This window comes from Gymnodraco acuticeps, unplaced genomic scaffold (assembly GCF_902827175.1).
Source record: "Gymnodraco acuticeps unplaced genomic scaffold, fGymAcu1.1, whole genome shotgun sequence".
NCBI lineage: Eukaryota > Metazoa > Chordata > Actinopteri > Perciformes > Bathydraconidae > Gymnodraco > Gymnodraco acuticeps.
Window position 1 is genome coordinate 8,148 of NW_022989780.1, and position 22,977 is coordinate 31,124.

At 43.4% G+C, this 22,977-nt stretch overlaps 1 protein-coding gene across 1 annotated transcript; it reads left to right on the forward strand.

Moving 5' to 3' along the window:
- Window positions 1-941: 941 nt before the first annotated feature.
- On the forward strand, window positions 942-22,495 carry LOC117549311 (stonustoxin subunit alpha-like). The gene is given in 5 exon segments (XM_034221095.1): window positions 942-1,048; window positions 1,947-2,030; window positions 14,288-14,391; window positions 20,185-20,382; window positions 20,385-22,495. Coding segments are annotated over 3 exon segments (1,884 nt in total). The 5' UTR covers window positions 942-1,048; window positions 1,947-2,030; window positions 14,288-14,291; the 3' UTR covers window positions 21,971-22,495.
- Window positions 22,496-22,977: the final 482 nt, after the last annotated feature.

Genomic DNA, 22,977 nt, shown 5'->3' on the forward strand with positions numbered 1-22,977 from the left:
TCCCATCAGCCTCCTGTCAGCTGCTGGTTCAAACCTGCACCATGCTGCCCTCTGGTGGCTGCTCACACAAGCTGCTCAGGGCCAACTGCACACAGCCTGACATCACAGACAATACCCATGATACACTTTAGGATCCACATCCAAGAGCCATTCTCATTTCACTCATTCCCCCTCCTCGACTCCTCGAATCCTCGGTCCCTACGGTAGTTGTTTTGCACGGGCCCCTGGCCGGCTCTGGGCACCAAATGTGCTAGGTCCGCCCCTGATTGGAGTGTTGCTTGTGGAAGACATTCTCAAGCAACCGTTTCGCTTCTCATGCACTGATTCGCTAGCTGAACAGCCAATCAGAGTGATTTCTTTGTCCGACTGCTTGTGGCCGACGCACGGTCAACACACTCTCACTCCCTAAGCGTCCAGAAGCGACGCTTGGTCAGGGTCCCGTGGCGTGCAGTTGGGACGCTCCTAGGCTCCTTCAGCTTCATAAACGGACGCAAAGAGCTTTCAACTGATTGCAATGTATTCCCATCGGCGGCGGTATTTGACGCTCAGGGAAGAACCGCATCGGCAGCTCTTAAAGGCAATGTGAGCGTCCATTCCCATTGGATAACGGAGAATTGTACACCCGGAAGTAAGTATTCCCCTTACTGTCGATTGATCTGACCGTGATATCTGCACTACTCATCAACTCAAACACACCAGATTACCTTTGTTAATTAAACGACATTGATTGGTTTAAAGTCTGAACAATGCTTTTGTGTTTTTCCCCTTCGATTCTGAGAAACAACTTGTTTCCTCTGAAATGTGGAGCGCCAAAGAGACTACACTACCCACAATCCCCAGCTATTGTTGTGTCACACCCATAGGTCACACCCAGTCACACCCACACCCGTCACAGGTGTGATCCGGTCCGTCTTCTTTTTGTATTCAGTGCTTGAAAGCCACGTCTTCAGATAAAGGTGAACATTTTGTCAGAGACAGCATTTCTCTCTTTCTCTCTGAAGGAGAATCAACGCTCTCAGGCTTTTCTCAACAAACAGCAGAATCTCTGGTGAGTTTCCTACAAATCTCAAACACACTGAATACTTCTGTTAGAACCAGGATCTGATCTAAAGAGATCTCAACGTAGGACTAATCTTTGAGGCAACACACATGCATTGAATTTGTCTTTGTACTTGTGTATTGTATGTTTTTGATTGGATATTGTTGCTGGTAATGTGTCTGTGTTCTTTACCTGCTTCGGGACTACGGACGTACATTGGCATCAGGCTTTATACAGATGGTCATTAATTGTCCCTATCAAATAAATAAATGAGATCATTTGTTTCTAAGCTCTGTTATGACATATTCAGTTACAGATATCATACTTCTCTCTGAAATCTTCAGTTGCTTCTTTAATGTTGGCCGTTATTATTTTACTTTTGGTGATATTACTTTGATATGATGTCAACAATACTTTTGATAACTCTCCTTATTTACAGTGGTGCAGGGTTTTTGATCAATGTCGTAGAACACGATGTACAAATATCAAGGACACAGGAAGTGCCAACATGCTGAATCATTTGCTGGTTTTAGAACTCATTCCTGTGCCACCTTTTGGCATATTTGATATTAAAGAAGACGTTGACCTTGTTCTTATATAAAGTAACAGACACTTAGACTGTGAGGAGGATCAGACAACTTGTACTTTGCTTTGGAGGAAAAAGTATTCAGAGTCTTTGCTTCAGTAAACGTACCAATACGATTAATGTCAAAGACTCCTTTACAAGTAAATGCATTTAAAACCACACTTACTCTCACTATTAAAGTATCAAAAGTAAGGGGACTAATTTAGCAGGAAAATGTATTTCATATGTGCTATATTATAATATATGACATTATTGATTGTTAATATTGTTGTAACAGTTAGCATTTTACGTCAGTTACTTATTGCTTATTGTAATCGACAGATGACACACACTGCTCCTCTTTGTGCAGTAAAGCCTGTTCCCTTCCTTCCTGCTCTCAAACGCAGCCAGCTGCTCCCTCTCAAGGTATATGATGGTTCCCTCACTTTTATATCTTCAGGTATGAACAACAACACGCTGGTAACTGCAGAGGCTGCTTCCTCCTTCAGTGCATTAAGTGAAGCAGAGCGAGGAGACTTGCTGTCTGTCAGATTACTTTACTCTACCAAAGATGGACGACTTGCTGTTGTTGCCCATATAAGCTGTGGACAGCCGGCAGTCAGGGCGCTGAATCGATGTCAGACGCCACACATGTTAACCTGGTCATTGGGTGTAGTCATTTGTTTGTCATTAGACTGGGCCAACACTTTTACTTTGACCGACCCTGCTCAGAGAGCTTTATGCTAATAGGCGCTTTCACACCGGAGTACTTTTCCCAGGAATAGTTCCGATAGTTCCTGGGATTTTGCGTTCACACCAAAAAGATCTGGAACTAGAACTTTTTTTCGGGAACCTTTTTCACCCCTTTACAATGGCATTATCAACACACTCTCACTCCCTAAGCGTCCAGGAGCGACGCTTGGTCAGGGTGACCGTGGCGTCCAGTTGTGACGCGCCGAGGCTCCTTCAGCTTCATAAACGGACGCAAAGAGCTTTCAACTGATTGCAATGTATTCCCATCGGCGGCGGTATTTGACTCTCAGTGAAGCACCGCATCCATTTATGTCGGCGGCAGTTAAAGGCAATGTGAGCGTCCATTCCCATTGGATAACGGAGAATTTTACACCCGGAAGTAAGTATTCTGTGTCAGGAGACTCACAAAGTGTCAGAAAATAAAACCCTCTCTTTTCCTCCATTAGGGTTAGGGTTAACGCGCGGGGCACGTAGGAGCGCATCCTGGTGCACGGGCTCTCGGGTAAATATTTTAGTTTAAAAACCGATTTAAAAACTCCTGTAATAAAACCAATACAAGTTTATAAAAGCCCTGTTTGGTCTGTGTTAAAAAAAGCATGTAGAAGAGACATGAAGAAGAGGGGACACATGTTGATGTAGAAGAGACATGAAGAAGAGGGGACACATGTTGATGTAGAAGAGACATGAAGAAGAGGGGACACATGTTGATGTAGAAGAGACATGAAGAAGAGGGGACACATGTTGATGTAGAAGAGACATGAAGAAGAGGGGACACATGTTGATGTAGAAGAGACATGAAGAAGAGAGGACACATGTTGATGTAGAAGAGACATGAAGAAGAGGGGACACATGTTGATGTAGAAGAGACATGAAGAAGAGGGGACACATGTTGATGTAGAAGAGACATGAAGAAGAGGGGACACATGTTGATGTAGAAGAGACATGAAGAAGAGGGGACACATGTTGATGTAGAAGAGACATGAAGAAGAGGGGACACATGTTGTAAAGAAAATGCAATAAAAGGGATAGAAGAGATTAGCTGAAGCACAGAGCGTATGTGGCGGGGTTAAAACCTGTACTCCTGCCCCCCCGAGGGAGCCCCCCGGGTGGGGTGTCCGAGGCTGTGTCCCACAACATCTGGTAAAAGACCTGGTGAGTGGATTAAAAACATCTGGCTAAAAGGACCGAGGTTGACTTTGCGAAAAACCGACATGCAGGTAAAATTAGTGTGAAAAAATAAATTATAAATAAATACATACAAATCTGGTCAAAAATGGTACATTCTCCGTTAGCCTACGAGCTCCCCGTTTGAGCGAAGGACTATTCCTTCTAAATGTAGCATGACATTGGATATGCGCTGAAGTTTTCCTGGATTGGAATTGTTCCGATCATTCCCCTATGAGGAGTTTGCAGAAATGTCCTTAAAATGCATGAAAAACAAAATGGCCGACTTTCTGGTGGGCGGGGCTAATGGAAGGCAATTTAAAATATGTGTGCAATCATAATAGCAATATGTATACAGCGTTTCGTGAATATTGGAAAAAGTATACGCGAGTAGTTTGGAGTCATTTGGAGTCATTTGTGACATGTAAATCGTAATAATTGGTGTATTCGCTGTTAGCTTACGACCTCCACGATTGAGCTATACAAAAAAATCTTCTCAATTTAGCATCATATTGGATAGGGGCTGAACTTGTGCTGGATTTGAATTTTTCCAATCATTCCCCTAGGAGCAGTTTGCAAGAATGTGCTTAAAATGCATGAAAAACGCACATTTTTCTAAATGGCCGACTTCCTGGGGGGCGGGGCTAATGGAAGGCAATTTGAAATATGTGTGCAATCATAATAGCAATATGTATACAGCGTTTCGTGAATATTGGAAAAAGTATACGCGAGTAGTTTGGAGTCATTTGGAGTAATTTGTGAAATGTAAATCGTGAAAAATGGAAAGTTCTCCGTTCGCTTACGAAGTCCTCGTTTGAGCGATCGACTATGCCTTCACAATTTAGCATCACATTGGAAATGGGCTGAACTTTTCCTGGATTGGAATTTTTCCGATCATTCCCCTAGGAGGAGTTCGCAAGAACGTGCGTAAAATGGCTGAAAACCGCACATTTTTCAAAATGGCCAACTTTCTGGGGGGCGGGGCTAATGGAAAGCAATTTGAAATTTGTGTGCAATCATAATAGAAATATGTATACAGCGTTCCGTGAATATCGGATTAACTATATTCGAGTAGTTTGGAGTAATTTGCGACATGTAAATCATCAAAAATGGTGTATTCGCTGTTAGCTTACGACCTCCACGATTGAGCTATCAAAAATGTTCTTCTCAATTAAGTATCATATTGGATATGCGCTGAAGTTGTCCTGGATTGGAATTTTTCCGATCATTCCCCTAGAAGGAGTTCGCACGAATGTGCTTAAAATGCATAAAAAAACGCACATTTTTCAAAATGGCCGACTTTTTGGGGGGCGGGACTAATGGAATGTATATACAAATATGTCCGCAATTCCATGAGGAATGTCTGTGCCAAAATTCGTGAAGTTCTGAGAAACTATATGCGACTACCACACAATAGGGGGTGCAGTGCAGACGCTTTTCTGCTTGCTCTTGCCTCTGCTTACTTTTTATGCTGATTTTCCTATTCTTATTCTCTGAAAACTTCGAGCAGCGGCTCCTGGACATTAACTTATCACTGGGACAGTTCATCTTCGTAAATAGACGGAGGGTTTCAGCCATATTTCAACATTTTTACGACGACGTCAGTCTTACAATAGCGTGGCCTAGCAACAGCTAAAGCCTGGTAGGCTACTGCTATTTAGCTTAAGCTAGTTGGTAGCAAAATGCCTCCGTTCTCTACAGATGACTTCCAGAAAATTATACAGAAGATGGCTGTGTTGGAAATGAAAATGCAACGGTTGGAAGTTAACGTGGAAGTGAATGGACTATGTCGTGGGAATGACACGACTTTACCAGTGTTGCAAAGTAATGGAGAAGGGTATGCTAACTCACAGCTAGTTAGCAGCTACAAGGATTCCAAGGAACAGGAGGGCTGTGTACCGGGTAATAAATCTACAAGTGGTAGTCCTCCCTGGAACTCTCTGGGTGCAAAGCCTAAGAGTAAATCACTTCCATGGGATTTGGGAGGACGGATAACAGGCAGAGCCCAGAGCTCCGAAATCTGTGCTGGCCTGCATTGTTATCACCCAGGAAGAGCGCCTCTTCAACCCCTATTCATACTAGGAAACAGCAGTGGACAGCTGCTAAAGGGAGAATTACAAACAATCCTCCTAAACCACCGAGTGTGCCAATCCAGAACAGATACGCTCCGCTGACCGAGAACCGGAGATCTGATGACCTGGATAACCTGTCCTCTTCACGCAGCAGGGTAAGGACCAATAGCTACTCTAAAAGTAAAAGGCTAGAGGGAAAGCTAACGACTGGGCCTGAAACTCTGATTGTGGGTGACTCTGCTGTAAGAGATGTAAAAGGTCTGTGTAATAAGAACAACACCAAAGTACTCTGTTTTCCCAAGGATGTGGTCTCTGACTTGGCTGAGAAGATCCTGCATATTGGGGCTGAACATCCGATTGTGAAGAATGTGGTACTACACATTGGAACAAATGATGTTATGAAACAACAGTCAGAAGTGCTGAAAGAAGACTTTAAATGTTTGTTGGAAACTGCCAGCTCTCTAAATGCAGAGGTGTTCATCAGTGGCCCTCTACCGCCAGTCAGAAGAGGAGTGGAGAGATTCAGCAGATTGTTTGCACTGAACACCTGGCTTTCAACGGCCTGTACTGACCATTCTGTTCATTTTATTGACAATTTTAACTTTTTCTGGGATCGCAGACATCTTTTCAAGGCAAATGGAGTTTGCCTGAACAAGTCAGGAGTGAAATTGTTTATCTCTAACATATTCAACTGCCTGCGTCATCAATCTGTTCCCTCTGCCAAGGACAAGCGGCAAGAGGAATCAAAACACGAGAAAGACACAACACATCGCTCAGAAAACCCTGAAGAATTATCACTGCACCCGCCTGAGGAATGTTCTGATTATGGGAGACATATGAGACACATGGAGGAGTCTCCACTGCCCCCCCCCCCCCTGTCAACGCCTTTGAGGATACTCCGTTCACCCTTTCACCCTCGCCCACCCTCCTGGAGATCGATGAACACACAAAGGAGATACAGAGGGTTGGCACCGATTCCTTCCTGGAGTTCAAAGACCAAACGAAGGCGATACGCAGGGCTGGCACCATGTCCTTTACCCCCGCTCCTCAACGACGCCCACCAAAATCACCGCGGAGACGCACACCATCTCCCCCGTCCTCATCACCGCGCCTACGTCAACCACCTCCCCCCCCTGGCAACATGTCCTCTACCCCCGCACCATCTAGCCCGTCTCCATCACCGTGCCTACGTCGACCACCTCCCCTCCCTTCGAGGGGGCTTCTGCAGTCTCCGAAGCCTGATAAGGATGTGTGTGTACAAAACACAACAAACTCTTACTGATATGTGATGGGTCCAGGCTCAAGGGCGTATGGCACTCTCAACTCTTTCCAGGACATGTCGGGGCCCTGCCTGCCAGTAGCTTTGCCGATATCTGTGTTGATAGGTAATAGATTAAGAGCGGTGAATCATAGAAACAGGAAGCGCTCAAACGTTTGTGTGAGTGTATCTAATTTAGCAGTGATTCCATGTCAGCCACAGCTTGTTACAAAAAACATGACTGATAGTGTGTTTAACGAACTTAAACTAGCTTTATTAAATGTCAGGTCTTTGGCAGGAAAAACATTTTTAATCAATGATTTAATCACTGAGCACAATCTCGATTTTATGTTTTTAACAGAAACTTGGATTGAACAAAATAACAGTGCAGCTGTTCTTATCGAATCAACCCCTCCCAACTTTAGTTTTATGAGTCAGGAAAGAATGCATAAGAAAGGGGGTGGAGTTGCTATTCTGTTCAATGATTCCCTTCAATGCAGGAAGACATCGTATGGAAACTTTGATTCTTTTGAATATGTGGCCCTTCGGCTGAAATGCTCCTCTCGAGCTCTGTTCCTAAATATCTATAGACCACCCAAATACTGTGCAAGCTTTTTTGATGACTTTACTGAACTGCTGTCTATAGTGTGTATTGACTTTGACCGTCTAGTCATTGTTGGTGATTTTAACATCCATGTTGACAACCCCCAGGACAGAGGGGCTAAAGAACTGTTTTGTGTTCTTGATAGCTATGGACTGACTCAGCATGTGACGGAGCCCACGCACAATAAGGGGCACACTCTGTACTTAATTATCTCAAAGGGTCTGAATATCTCTAAGGTTGTGGTGACTGATGTTGCACTCTCTGACCATTCCTGTGTTTTCTTTGAGAGCTCTATTTCTGTTCACACAAATGTTCAAAAAGAGGTAACCACAAAGCGATATTTAACTGAAAATACTAGGGAAATGTTTACTCAGAATTTCTCTTCCACACTTGCCCCTGCTAACATCTCAGTAAATGAGCTAGTAGATCATTTTAATTCCAAAATTAAAAATGTTATAGATGCCATTGCTCCAACTAGGTTAAAGGAAGTGTCTGTCAAGAAAATATCTCCATGGAGAAAGGCCATGACCGTGAAAACAGAAAAAAGAGAATGTCGAAAAGCTGAACGCAGGTGGCGAAAAACAAATCTCCAGGTTCACTTTGAAATCTATAAAGAGAGACTTGGCCTTTATAATTTGGAATTGAAAAACGCACGACAATCGTTCTTCTCTGACATCATTACCAAAAACAAAAACAACGCACGTGCCTTGTTTGCTACCGTCGACAGACTAACTAACCCCCCAGTGTCAGTAGCCTCTGAATTTCTATCCACCAGGGCGTGCAATGATTTTGCCTTCTTCACTGACAACATTCAGAAAATCAGACAAGCAGTCAGTGCCTCTGCATCAGGAACAGCAAATGTGTTGTCCCTATCTCCACTTAACATCAATTCAGACATCATGACACAGTTCCATCAGATTAATGATAAAAACCTAGAGGACATTATTCAACTTCTGAAATCCTCCTCCTGCTGCCTTGATATTATTCCGACAGGATGTTTCAAAGATGTTTTGCCTTGCATGGCCTCAGATCTACTTCATATAGTAAACAAATCTCTTCACTCAGGTGTTTTTCCACAGGCCCTGAAAACTGCAGTCATTAAACCGCTCTTAAAAAAGAATAATCTAGATGCTTCAGTAATGAACAATTACAGGCCCATATCAAACCTCCCATTTCTAGGTAAAATCATTGAAAAAGTTGTTTTTCAACAGTTGAGTAATTTCTTGCATTTAAATAACTGTTTCGATGTGTTCCAGTCAGGCTTTCGTCCAAACCACAGCACTGAGACTGCTCTTGTAAAGGTCTTTAATGACATCCACTTAAACACAGACAGTGGCAGAACTTCAGTGTTAGTATTATTAGATCTCAGTGCTGCGTTTGACACTGTTGACCACAGCATATTACTAGACCGACTGGAGAACTGGGTGGGACTTTCGGAAACAGTTCCGAATTGGTTTGAATCCTACTTAAAGGACAGAAACAACTTTGTTTCTATAGGTAAATACACATCTGAGTTGACAAATATGACATGTGGGGTTCCTCAAGGCTCCATCTTGGGGCCTCTTCTCTTTAACATCTACATGCTACCACTGGCTCAGATAATGAAGAACAACAAAATAAGTTACCATAGCTATGCAGATGACACACAAATTTACGTAACAATTTCACCAGGAGACTATGCTCCAATTCAAACACTGAGTAAGTGCATTGAACAAATCAATGACTGGATGTGTCAGAACTTTCTCCAATTAAACAAAGGTAAAACTGAGGTAATGGTTTTTGGAGCCAAGGCAGAACGTATAAAAGTTAGCGCTGAGCTTCAGTGTGCAATGTTCAAAACAACAGATAAAGCCAGAAATCTAGGTGTAGTCATGGACTCTGACCTGAGTTTCAACAGTCACATTAAAACAGTTACTAAATCAGCCTACTATCACCTGAAGAATATATCTAGGATTAAAAGACTAATGTCACAGCAGGATTTGGAAAAACTTGTCCATGCTTTTATCTTCAGTAGACTCGACTACTGCAATGGTGTCTTCACAGGTCTCACTAAAAAATCTATTAGGAAGCTGCAGCTGATTCAGAACGCTGCTGCTCGAGTCCTCACTAACACTAAGAAAGTGGATCACATCACTCCTGTTCTGAAGTCTTTACACTGGCTTCCTGTGTGTCAAAGAATAGATTTCAAAATACTGCTGCTGGTTTATAAAGCACTGAATGGTTTAGGCCCAAAATACATTTCTGACCTCCTGCTAAATTATGAACCATCCAGATCTCTCAGGTCTTCAGGGACTGGTCAGCTTTCTGTCCCCAGAGTCAGAACTAAACATGGTAAAGCAGCGTTCAGTTATTATGCTCCAAATATCTGGAACAAACTCCCAGAAACCTGCAGGTCCGCTACAACTCTGACTACTTTTAAATCCAGGCTGAAGACTTTTCTTTTTGTCGCTGCTTTTAATTGAACTATTCATATCTTAGACTGCACTGTAACTTTTATCCATGTATTTTTTTCTTTTAATGTTTAATTGACAGCACTGTAACTTTTATCCATGTATTTTTTCTTTTAATGTTTATTTTATTAGCTTTTATTTTTAATGACTGATTTTAAATGCCATCTTCTTAATCTCTTTCATTTTTTGTAAAGCACTTTGAATTGCCTTGTGTTGAAAAGTGCTATATAAATAAATTTGCCTTGCCTTGCCTTGCCTTGCCTAGTGAGCAGTTTTTTTGAAAATGTACGTTTTTTTTTTACATTCTCGAAAAGGTCGTGGGCTCTGACGTGTGTCCCAAGTTTTGCGTCCGAAGCTCATTTTATGCTATCGCAATTTAAATTTTTTTTTATAGGCGACACCCACATTCTGAATTTGTTGCAACACTTTAAATCTGAGTTCGTAGTCACCCCGAGAGTATGTGTAAAAAACATAAATAATAATTCGTCCATCCGCTCTTGAGTTAAAAATTGGTGGTGTTTTTGGCGCCCCCTATAGTCCTAAATGAAATGTATTTGGTGTGCCTATTTCCCAAAACAGATTGAACCTTTCCACCAAAAGCTGTGGTGAATGGATACATTGTTGAAGAGTTATGAGCATTTATTTCTAAGCCCCGCCTTTTTGCGAGTACGTTTTAATTCATGGCGGAAATATTTATCGTTTGAACATGCTCATCTCCTAGGGCAATGTGTCTGACCTTCCACTGATGCTGTATACGAAATTTGGTGTTGAAAAACTGAAAATTGAAATTTAAGTGAATATTTAACTGTTTTGAACATTATGCTAATTTAAATACAAAATAATGTAGGCGGAGCTTAGGGTTCCAAGAAGATTATTTGTAGAGCAGGTCCACCCGGATATATGTGCAAAATGTCAGGTCATTTGGAGTTACGGTGCGACTTTGTACATTTATTCCGAAATGGGTTTTTCATTGGTGGCGCTAGCGAGCACGTTGGAATATTTAACCCATTTACTCCAGAATATTGTATTTTTCACCAGTCCTGGCGTCCGTGCAAAATTATACAACTTTGTCAGCGTCCTAAAAACCTCAAAAACAGGAAACGCCAGCAGAAAAATAATAATTCCACCAATAACAATAGGTTCCTCGCACTTCGTGCTAGGACCCCGTTGGGTCCTAGCGCTCCGTGCTCGGGCCATAATAATAGCTTGGATTTATATAGCGCCTTTCAAGGGACCCAAGGTCGCTTTACAATTAATAGGGCAAAAACAAACATACAAAACAAAAGTCAGACAGACAAAACAACAGATCGAGTTAGGGGCCGAAAGCCTTGGGAAACAGATGGGACTTGAGGGCCCTTTTGAAGGCGTCAAGTGTGGGGATGTTGCGAATCTCTGCAGGTAGAGCGTTCCAGAGGGTGGGGGCTGCCACACTGAAGGCTCTGTCCCCAAAGGTTCGCAGTTTGGTGCGGGGGGTGGTAAGCAGGCCAGAGTCTGAGGACCGCAGGTTCCGGGGTGGGGCATGTGGTTAAGGATGTCCGATAGGTACTGGGGGGCAAGGGCATGGAGGGACTTGTAGGTAAGGAGGAAGACTTTGTAGGATATGCGGGACTTGACCGGCAGCCAGTGGAGGTGGATGAGGGTGGGAGTGATGTGTTGCCACGGCTTTGTATATGTGAGTACCCTAGCAGCACCGTTTTGGACATACTGGAGCCTGTCCAGGGTTTTGTTGGGAACCCCAAACAGGACACCATTGCAGTAGTCCAAGCGGGTGGTGACAAACGCATGCACTAGGGTTTCGGCAACCGACTCCGAGAGTGACTGTCGGAGTCTGGCAATGTTCCTCAGGTGGTAAAAGGCCGATTTGGTCACAGATTTGACGTGGGAATGGAAGGAAAGGGTGGAGTCGAGGATGACACCCAGGTTGCGGGCTTCAGGAGATGGGGAGATGGAGCAGCCGTCGACCTCGAGGACGAAGTCACCAACCTTCTGGAGCAGGGCCTTGGGTGCCACAACCATGAGCTCTGTTGTATTGCTATTCAGCTTAAGATAGTTGGAAGACATCCATGTTTTGATGTCATGCAGGCAGTTGATGAGAGACTGAGGGGTGAGCTGGGAGGATGGAGTGGTGCTGAGATACAGTTGGGTATCATCAGCTTAGCAGTGGAAATTGAGTCCATGATGTCGGATGATCTGGCCGAGGGGGAGCATGTAAATGGTGAACAGGAGGAGGCCAAGCACAGAGCCCTGGGGTACACCGTGGTGGACTGGGGCCGGGGGTGAGTTTGAGCCATTGATGGAGACAAACTGTTTCCTGTTGTGGAGGTAGGATGTCAACCAGGACAGCGCTGTGCCAGTTAGCACGGTCAGTGGACTTTTTTTTTTTTTTTAAACAACTGAATGCCTATTACCTTTACACGTCACCGGGTGGCGCACCAGCTACGGTGGCCTGCAAAGGACAAACTTAATCATATGAGAATTATCTACAATGGTCACTGGTCCAGCTTGTTGTTTGTATCTACCGTCTCTGCGTAGATTAGAATAACAGTAGCAACAAGAACCTGTGGGCTCACGGGCGCCCCCTTCACTGAGTACTGTCTGCCTCACCTTGTGTCTTGTTACTGTGCTTTTATGTCACATCAGCAAGACTAAATATGTCATAAATAGCTAGACCAGGGGTTCCCAACCTTTTTTCCCAAGAGCCCCCCCAAATTACTCCTGTTGGAAGTTGCGCCCCCCCCCCCCCACACACACACACACACAAGGGGGGGGGGGGGACCGCAGCAGCGGTAATTAAAGTTTAAAAGTCTCAAAAATGCTACAACTACTGTCACAAACTGGATGAATGTGAAGTATTTTGTTAAAGGAGGATGGAAGCGTAATTAAGGAGCACTATTGGAGTGACTTTGATGGTTATTGGACTCAGGATTAATTCATTTGGATTCCCGCTGTATGAAGAAATTAAAGGACGGCGGAAGTGAAAACAATTCACAAAGGGATTAAACTGTTTAAAACACATGCTCAAAGTAAGCCGGATTTTGCCGATGTGTTTATGTGGATTCAAAAGTCGTAAATATTCTAAATGGAGGAGACCGATCTGATCGGAGCAACTGTGACAAATAATCTGAAGCCGGCATGGACAATGACTATGTTTTTAAAAATGCGCTTATCCAGAAAAGCCTGGTTTGGACACTTTACGGCAGAAGAAACATTTCTATCAAAGAAAGAATTATACATTTGTGTCTTTTTATGCCTTTAATACTAACTTGAATTTGTATTCAAATTAATTAATCAACTATTTTGTATATGTTATTGTAATATAGAGACAAGGCTTTTAGTGACAATCATGTATTGCGTTACAATTATATGTACAAAAATAAATTATAAAAAAAATAAAATTATAAATATGATATTTGGCCTCAAATCATCTGAGGCCTCGCGCCCCCCCTGCGATAGATAGGTGAGGCCCCACCTGACTGCACGTCAGTGATCATGGGTATTGTTTGTGATGTCAGGCTGTGTGCAGTTTGTGTGAGCAGCCACCAGAGGGCAGCATGGTGCAGGTTTGAACCAGCAGCTGACAGGAGGCTGATGGGATGTTACAAATATATATTTTAAAGTTTTTCATCTCATTGAAGTTAATGTCTCATTTTGAAGAAGAAGACATACTTAATTAATCCCTCAGGAGGATATACATGCACAAACACAACCACATGCATAGCAGAGAGTCTGCCAGTCATCCGGCACCAAGGGAGCAGTTTCGAGGTTAGGCGCCTTGCTCAAGGGCACCTCGGCAGTGGCCCAGGAGGTGAACTGGCACCTCTCCAGCTTCCAGCTTACTCCAATTTTGTTTCCGGTCCAATTGGAACATGAACCGGCGACCCTTGGGTTCCAAGAGCAAGTCCCTACAGACTGAGCCACTGCGCCTCTTTGTAAACGTTTTGTTTCAATTTGTAGTCATATTAAGTCTCTTTGCATTTGTTAGTGTCTCTTTGCAGTCTTTTTGTTCCAATTGTTGTTGTTTTGAGTCTCTTTGTAGTCATAAAGAATAATGTTTATGGATTATAGCAGAACACAAAGGCAGCCACTGACTGTTGGTCATTATAATCTTCTCCTTGAGTAGGATAGTGTTTTGCAGGCTCAAAACATCTTTAGGAATGTGTGCTCATTTAGAGTAAGTGTGATGGAGCCTCTCTACAGTATACAGTCTATGGAGGGAGCTGAAACACTGGAGTGTTTCTTATCAAAATGATTTATCAGTTTCCCTTGCACAAAAAGGGAAAAACAACAGGAACAATAAGACCTTGGTATCTGCATCAGCCTAATTGTTACTTCAGACTTCTGTATTTGTGAGCTAACAAACTGTTGTCCAATCTTTCCTTCAGAGCGATGGCCTCTGCAGGCAGGGGGACGATGGAGGTGGTGGCGCTCGGACGGCCTTTCAGTCTTGGGATGTTGTACGACTGCCGCAACGACTCACTCGTCCCTGGTGAGGAAAAAACATCACCTTTTTAAAAACAGAACAACAACATTTTCTTTTTGGAAGAAACACTTCGATAAAACTTTATGAATCAGTTATTCCAGACGTCTGGTTGATAGCATGGATTTGACTTGTGTGATGTTGCAGAGTTGGAGGAAGCAGGTTTGGACCAGTCTATGGTTTGGACTAGCTTGTTTATGTGAGGTTCAGATTCTGGTCAAAGATCACAGCCAGGTTTCCTGAGCAGGGTTTGACGTTGGGGGCCGCGGTTCTGATGCAGGATTTAGAGACAAAGTTACCAGGAACACTAAGAAAGACCTCGGTTTGTATGAATTTAGATCAAGAAGGTTAAGTGAGATCCATAAAGCAGGGGTAGACATTAAGGGTCCCGGAAGGCCAGTGGAATTGTATTATTACTGGCCCCACCATCGTAACCACTGGCCCAAGAGCATTCGTCCAAAAAAAATCGACTAATAATGAAGACATTTGTTGCAATAGTAATTTATGCACTAACTACATTACTACTTGAACTACAACATTCGAATCATCAGTTCTTCCTCATTTTCCTCAATTGTTCATATTTGGTTTATTAAATAATTATATTGTGGTCATTGTTAAAAAATAATTCTGCTATCATCATTATTGTGAGTATTATTATTTGTATAATGTGCTTTCTGCCTTCCTGTCATTAGGAGTTAGACATGTAATGGCTATGTAATAGATTAGATCCTTCATTATCGTAAACTGCTGGGACATTTCCCTAAAGCCAATACCTTTATATGTTCTACTCTTCACTTACTTGTCAGCATAGGTCGGCATTGATGTACAGAGCTGACAAAACACCTTGTTAATATCACAACAAGTCCTCCAACTCATACGACCAAATGGGCCGATTGTTCAGGCCCTTATTACGACCAAATGTGTTGTTTGTTCAAGCCCTTAATACGTCCTATAATTACGTTTTAAAGTGTTCACCCTCTAGTGCTCCCGTTGAATGCTAACGTTACAGATGGTCGTTTATTCACAAATAACCCTCTCTGTAAAATCCTAAATTGTAGGATAGTTTGGCATTAAAACGCTTTTTGATTAGATTTCTAGCGAGAAGTGTATATTGTACTTTTAGAATCCACGTCCAGTCGATATGTAGGATCTATAGTTTGATAGATATTACGAAGATGATTTGAGGCATGCAGCAGCCTCCATGTAAAGTTACGGGTTGAAAACAGTATTTCCGGTCTCGACGTTTTCATAATAAAACCAATGATCAAATGATTTAACCGTGATATCTGCAGCACTCATCCACTAAAACACATCAGTTTATCCTTGTTAATTATACGACATTTATTGGTTTAAATTGTGTACAATGCTTTTGTGTTTTTCCCATAGGTTTTTCTCTTTCGATTCTGAGAGACACCTTTCTTTTTTCAGAGGTTTTGATAGGCTAAAATATCGATTGTTTAGCCGCAATGCATGTCGGGATATGGTGTTCATGTGATATGAAATCGGAAAAACCTTTTTTTTAACCTTGAACCTTTTCTCTTTGAAGGTCATCACATAACGGCATTGTAATACACGGTTCGGCTGCATTAAATATGACATATCTGCTGTAGATATTTATTTATAGAGCCCTGCTGAGAAGACTTCTGGACAAACAGGAAGAAGAGCCGCCGAAACTGAATACGTGACGTGGATCATAAATATATCAGCAATTAAACAACATCTTACATTTATTTTCACACAACACGTCTCCTTGCAGTATCAACACTAATTCTGCTGACTTTTATATTTGATCCAATTGGTAGATAGGCTGTATTTACACCATAACGGTGCACAGCTGATAGAAAAGGACACCTAGTGGTTAAAAAACGTTATTGAATTTTCTTTTTGAAATGATGTTATATTTTGTTGAGATTATGTTTTATTTGATGAAAAAAATATTAAGAGTACATACTTTCATAGGGGGAAAGTAGAAGGCATGCTAGAAATATAGAATAGATCATATCAAGAAGACACTGTAGTGATCTCTACAATAAAACCGTTTAGTGCAGGACGTCCAAAGATATTAACAGGAGGATGCAAAACAGACAAACTAATAAGGCTTTATTTAAACATTAAAGATTACTTTAAGTTAAGGTCTTTTTTTGAATAAGAAAAACATGTTGGGGTTATCCACAGATAATTATGAAGTCTGACAAAGTATTTAACGTCCAATATATTGCATAGTTTATTTTGTCACTTGACAATCACCTTCCCTGAATCTGACTCAGGTGTAACTAAAGTCTGCTTTAAGGGTTGTTTATATTTCACATCATTAATCAGAATCTGCAAAGTAACTAAACTAAATGTAGTGGAGTAAAAATACCAGGTTAACCTCTGAAGTGTAGTGGAGTAGAACAAAGTAGTATGCTGCTGTAACAAAAACATTTCCCAACTTGGGATCAATAAAGTATATCTTATCTTAATAATAAGAATAGCTTGGATTTATATAGCGCCTTTCAAGGGACCCAAGGTCGCTTTACAAGTAATAGGGCAAAAACAAACATAACAAAACAAAAGTCAGACAGACAAAACAACAGATCGATTAGGGGCCGAAAGCCTTGGCAAACAGATGGGACTTGAGGGCCCTTTTGAAGGCGTCAAGTGTGGGGATGTTGCGAATCTCCGCAGGGAGAGCGTTCCAGAGGGTGGGGGCTGCCACACTGAAGGCTCTGTCCCCAAAGGTTCGCAGTTTGGTGCGGGGGGTGGTAAGCAGGCCAGAGTCTGAGGACCGCAGGTTCCGGGGTGGGGCATGTGGGTGAAGGATGTCCGATAGGTACTGGGGGGCAAGGGCATGGAGGGACTTGTAGGTAAGGAGGAGGACTTTGTAGGATATGCGGGACTTGACCGGCAGCCAGTGGAGGTGGATGAGGGTGGGAGTGATGTGCTGCCACGGCTTTGTATATGTGAGTACCCTAGCAGCACAGTTTTGGACATACTGGAGCCTGTCCGGGGTTTTGTTGGGAACCCCGAACAGGACACCATTGCAGTAGTCCAAGCGGGTGGTGACAAACGCATGCACTAGGGTTTCGGCAACCGACTCCGAGAGTGACGGTCGGAGTCTGGCAATGTTCCTCAGGTGGTAAAAGGCCGATTTGGTCACAGATTTGACGTGGGAATGGAAGGAAAGGGTGGAGTCGAGGATGACACCCAGGTTGCGGGCTTCAGGAGATGGGGAGATGGAGCAGCCGTCGACCTCGAGGACAAAGTCACCAACCTTCTGGAGCAGGGCCTTGGGTGCCACAACCATGAGCTCTGTTTTATTGCTGTTCAGCTTAAGATAGTTGGAAGACATCCATGTTTTGATGTCATGCAGGCAGTTGAAGAGAGACTGAGGGGGGAGCTGGGAGGATGGAGTGGTGCTGAGATACAGTTGGGTATCATCAGCGTAGCAGTGGAAATTGAGTCCATGATGTCGGATGATCTGGCCAAGGGGAAGCATGTAAATGGTGAACAGGAGGGGGCCAAGCACAGAGCCCTGGGGTACACCGTGGTGGACTGGGACTGGGGCCGGGGGTGAGTTTGAGCCACTGATGGAGACAAACTGTTTCCTGTTCTGGAGGTAGGATGTCAACCAGGACAGCGCTGTGCCAGTGACACCTAGGAGGTCTGAGAGGCGGGTGAGGAGGATGTTGTGAGAGATGGTGTCAAAGGCTGCAGATCGATGGCTACTGCCATATTTGCAAAATGTGCCTCTGAACCTTGACAAGTGCATGTTTCAGGCTTATCAATGAACAACATTCACAGCTTTTGATTCAACTTTTGTTTATTTATTTATGTTTATTATGCCTCCTGTAGCACCTTGGGATTGCTGTTAGCAATGAAAGGTGCTTTATAAATCGAATTTTTTATTATTATGTGTTTCGTATCCCCTAAACCTCCAGGGTGTACACAGTTTAATACTGGCAACTTCTATTTATGGGAAATACGAAAACGTCTTATAAAACTACAATTCCCAGTAGAGACGTGCCATAGAGAACATGTTGCGAAACACACAATAGCCAGCATGTGTAGTTCTGGGGGGAGGGGGGGGGGGCTGGATCATGGATGTATGGGCTGGACCCGGGGGCTGGACCCGTCCAATTCCAGTTTTGGAAAGTCTGCCGTGGTTCCATTCCATTTCAAAGAGCTGTTGACGCTCAGCGTAACCTAGTCGCACGGCCACTCCAACATCCAATCACAGGGCTTGATGACTAATCACGGGGTTTGTAAAGCAAGGCGGATGTTGTAGTCCCAAACGATAGCTGGGTATTGTGGGTAGTGTAGTGTCTTCGGAAACTTTGTAGTGTCTAAACTCCTAAAAAACTATTTGTTTCTCTGAATCGAAGGTTAAAAACACAAAAGCATTGCACAAAATTTAAACCAATCAATATTGTGTAATTAACAAGGATAAACTGATGTTTTTTTAGTGGATGAGTAATGCAGATATCACTGTGTAATCATTTGACAGTGAGGGGAGTATATCCGGTTTTATTATGAAAACTTCAAGACCGGAAAAACAGTTTTCACCCACGCTAACTTTAAATGGAAGCTGCATACACGTTATCCTGGCGAGACCTCAGATCATCTTCGTAATATCTATCAAACTATAGATCCTACACATCGACAGGATGTGGATTCTAAGAGTACAATATACACTTCTCGCCAGAAATCGAATCAAAAAGCATTTTAATGGCCAAACTATTCTACAATTTAGGATTTTCCAGAGAGGTTTATTTGTGAATAAACGTCCCTCCGGAGCGTTTGCAATGAACGGGCCGGGAGTATGTTGTTTCTTACACGACCACTAGATACCTCTAGTGGTCGTGTAAGAAACAACATGCACTTTAAAACGTATCTCTGGGTCGTAATAAGGGCTTGAACAATCGGCCTATATGGTCGTTTTTTGTAGGAAGACAGGCTGTTTATATCATCATATCGAAGCCAACTCCATCGATCAAGACAGTGTGGCTGAAACGTTCTCTCCCTCTTCTTCTCATACTCCCTGTCACTCTCCTTTAACTCCTCCGGTGTCTTCCTTTTATTTGAAGATTGTTTTTTTTGCCCGGCGCTTGGCAGGTTACCGCTGGTATTAAAAACATTTTGGCGAATGGTTAGGTGACGAGAAAGTCTGTAGTGAAGGAGCAAGCTCCCACGTGAGCATGCTGGCGCTGCGCTGTACTCCGCAGCAAACAGCTGTTTGCTTTTCATCCAACAGCAACAACCGCCTCACGAAACGCTATGTTGTAGCGTTAATAAACAACACAATTTAACAACATTTCTTGTCAAAATACCAATACCACAGGACCATTTTTTTAAAGCAATATTTTTAGTGGCCCGACCAGGCAAGGGGAAACGTTATGCTGACTCGGGGTGTCTAAATAGTGCTTCCCGGCAAGCGGGCCATTTATAATGTTGAGCCCTCCATACAGGCAGTCATGGAGAGTACTAATATTACCCAACACATTTCAGTAAATCTGCGTGTCGTCAGCATAACAGTGGTGAGATTCAGGGAACTATACAGGAAGCACAGACAACTGAGGGAATCCTCATCTTTCGTTCAGTATAGTATATGGTGCAGGGAGCAGTTGGGGTTTCACGGCGCCATAGGTTGATGAGAAGTGGCCATCTTAATTTTAACAACCTATAGAAGAACATATCCAGGTGTTTCCTGCTGACAGGAATGCATTCTACTTTTTTGTTTTGTTATGTCTTTCCCCAAAAGTTAGTGTGTATTAACATTTAATCTGGTTCTAGCTTGATGTTTGCTTACTTCTTCTTTTGCAGGAATGACTTTGTGGGACCGTGAGGACCTTAAAGATCATATTGGAGAAAGACCACAGCACTATAATGATTGTGATATAGTTGCATCTGAATCAATTGAGGACAAATCTAAAGCACTAAATGTTGAAGCATCTCTGAAGGCGAGTTTCTTGGGTGGACTGGTAGAGGTTGGAGGATCAGCCAAATACCTGAACGATAGCAAGACTTCCAAAATCATGCTAGAGTAACACTGAATTACCAAGCTACCACAAAGTTCCACGAACTGTCCATGAATCATCTTGGGGATGTTAAGAAACATCAGTTTGTGTTTGAGAAAGGAATAGCAACACATGTAGTCACAGGTATCCTTTATGGCGCTCAAGCCTTCTTTGTCTTTGACCGTGAGGTGTCTGTCAACGAGAACCATCAAGACATTCAGGGCAACTTGAAGGTGATGATCAAGAACATTCCCTCCCTGTCAATAGAGGGCAAAGGCTTGTTGAAAATCGAAGACAAGGACAAAGCAAATGTTGAGAAACTGTCCTGCAGATTCTTTGGAGACTTTTTGATTCCGAAACCTCCGACATCCTTTCAGGAGGCAGTAGAGGTGTACCAAAGTCTGCCAAAGCTGCTGGGAGCCAACGGGGAAAACGCAGTACCAGTGAAGGTCTGGCTGTTGCCTCTGACATGTTTAGATTCTACTGCCGCTAAACTTGTCCGTCAGATAAGTATAGGATTAGTTGAAGAATGTCAGAGTGTCCTGGAGGACTTCAGTGACCTGGAGATGAGGTGCAAGGATGCACTGAGAACCCAAACTGCACAGCAGTTCCCAGAGATTGGAGAAAAACTCAAAACCTTTAAACAGAGGTGCTCTCAGTTCAAACTGGAATTCCAACGAAACCTGGCAAACAAACTTCCATCAATCCGAGGAGGAGGAGAAGAAGAAGCTGTGCTCGCAGAGGAACTGAGGAAGACATGTTCTTCTCCTTTCAACAGCAAGGACCTGAACGAGTGGATGGACTGTAAGGAGAGAGAAATCTACACCGTGATGTCTCTGACCGACATGATGACAACCACCAAGATCATCTCATCTCAAATAGACCTGTACAAAGAAAGCTTCAAAGCAGAGCAGGCTGTGTGTTTTGTCTTCACCTCGCTGGGAAGAGATGAACCGTACCTCTCAACTTTATCAAACTACCTTCAGCAAACACCCAAACCAGACGATGCCCAAGATCCACACCCCCAGATCAATGGTACAACTCAAAGAGAAGAATGGGGAGCAATGCGGCATAAAGCAAAGCTCTTCAGTGATTTTGCAGAGGCCAACAAGGAGAACAAGAACATCACATTTCTGACGGTGGGTTTAACAAACGAGACACAGACAGGTGCCAGCATCTACCTTTACACAGACGGCTTTTCTGTCAATGAGAACTTTGAGCCGCCTTCAAAGCCTGCAGCAGTAACAGGAAGTGATATAAACCACAACAGTGTGACGCTGGAGATTTCTCCACCCAGATTTGGAGCAGAGGACATCACCTCCTACTCTGTTGAGTACTGTGTCAGAGGAGAGGACGGCTGGAAACAAGAGACGGCATCCAGAGCTGAAGAAGTCACAGTGAGCGGCCTGAGTCCTAACACAGAGTACAGGTTCAGATGCAGGGCAGAGACACCAGTAGGTGCCGGGCCAGCCAATGAAGTCAGTGGATCCATTCAAACCTTACCCTGCAGCCCTCCTGGAGAACTCCACGTTGTGAGATATCAGTCAGCTGGGAGAAACCTGCTGAGCTCGGACGAGATGTCCACGTTTTGAGCTACATCGTGGAGTACGCCAAACCAGACCAACAGGGGAAAGAGGAAGATCTCCACTGGGAGCAAATGATGGCGGGAGCTGAGAAGGCGATCATTTCAGGACTTCAGCCAGAGACAGAATACGCTGTCAGGGTCAGGTGTGATTGTGGTGCAGCTGGAAGAAGCAAAGACAGCATCGCTGTTAATGTCCGCACAACTAAACGTGCACATCTCACAGAATCCCTCATAAGTAAAAGCAAGAGGATCAACTCTGAATCTCCCTCAGTTTACAAACTGCCTCTGACAGAAGAAGACATGGACGTTGATGGATGCCGGAGGTACAACTTTGGCAATGAATGTACGATGCAAAATCGTACAATAATGCTTGTTGGAGCAACTGGATCTGGAAAGTCCACTCTGATCAATGGACTCATCAACTACATCGTTGGTGTAGAGTGGGAGGACGATTTCAGATTCAAGTTAGTTGACGAGGATCAGTCGAGATCTCAAGCTGAGAGCCAGACCTCTGAGGTCACTGTGTACAACATCAACCACCCAAGAGGGCTTTAAAATCCCTTTCTCTCTGACCGTTGTGGAAACATCAGGCTTTGGAGATACAAGAGAAATACAAAGAGACAAGGAGATCACAGAACAGATTCTTAATCTCTTCTCTACTGAGCGTGGCATCAGTGAAATTGACGCTGTGTGTCTTGTAGTTCCAGCTTCTTCAGCTCAGCTCACAGCAACACAGAAGTATGTGTTTGATTCTGTGCTCTCAATCTTTGGCAAAGATGTGGAAGAAAACATCCAGATTCTGGTGACATTCGCAGACTTCCAACGCCCACCAGTTCTGGAGGCGATCAAAGCTTCAGGCGTCCCATGTCCTGAAACAGAAGACGGGCTGCCAGTTCACTTCACATTCAATAATTCTGCCTTGTTTGCACCGAACCAATCATCTGCTGCTGCTGACTCCAGTGGAGAGGAGGAAGAGGGAGGCTTTGAAAAGATGTTCTGGAAAATGGGGGCCAA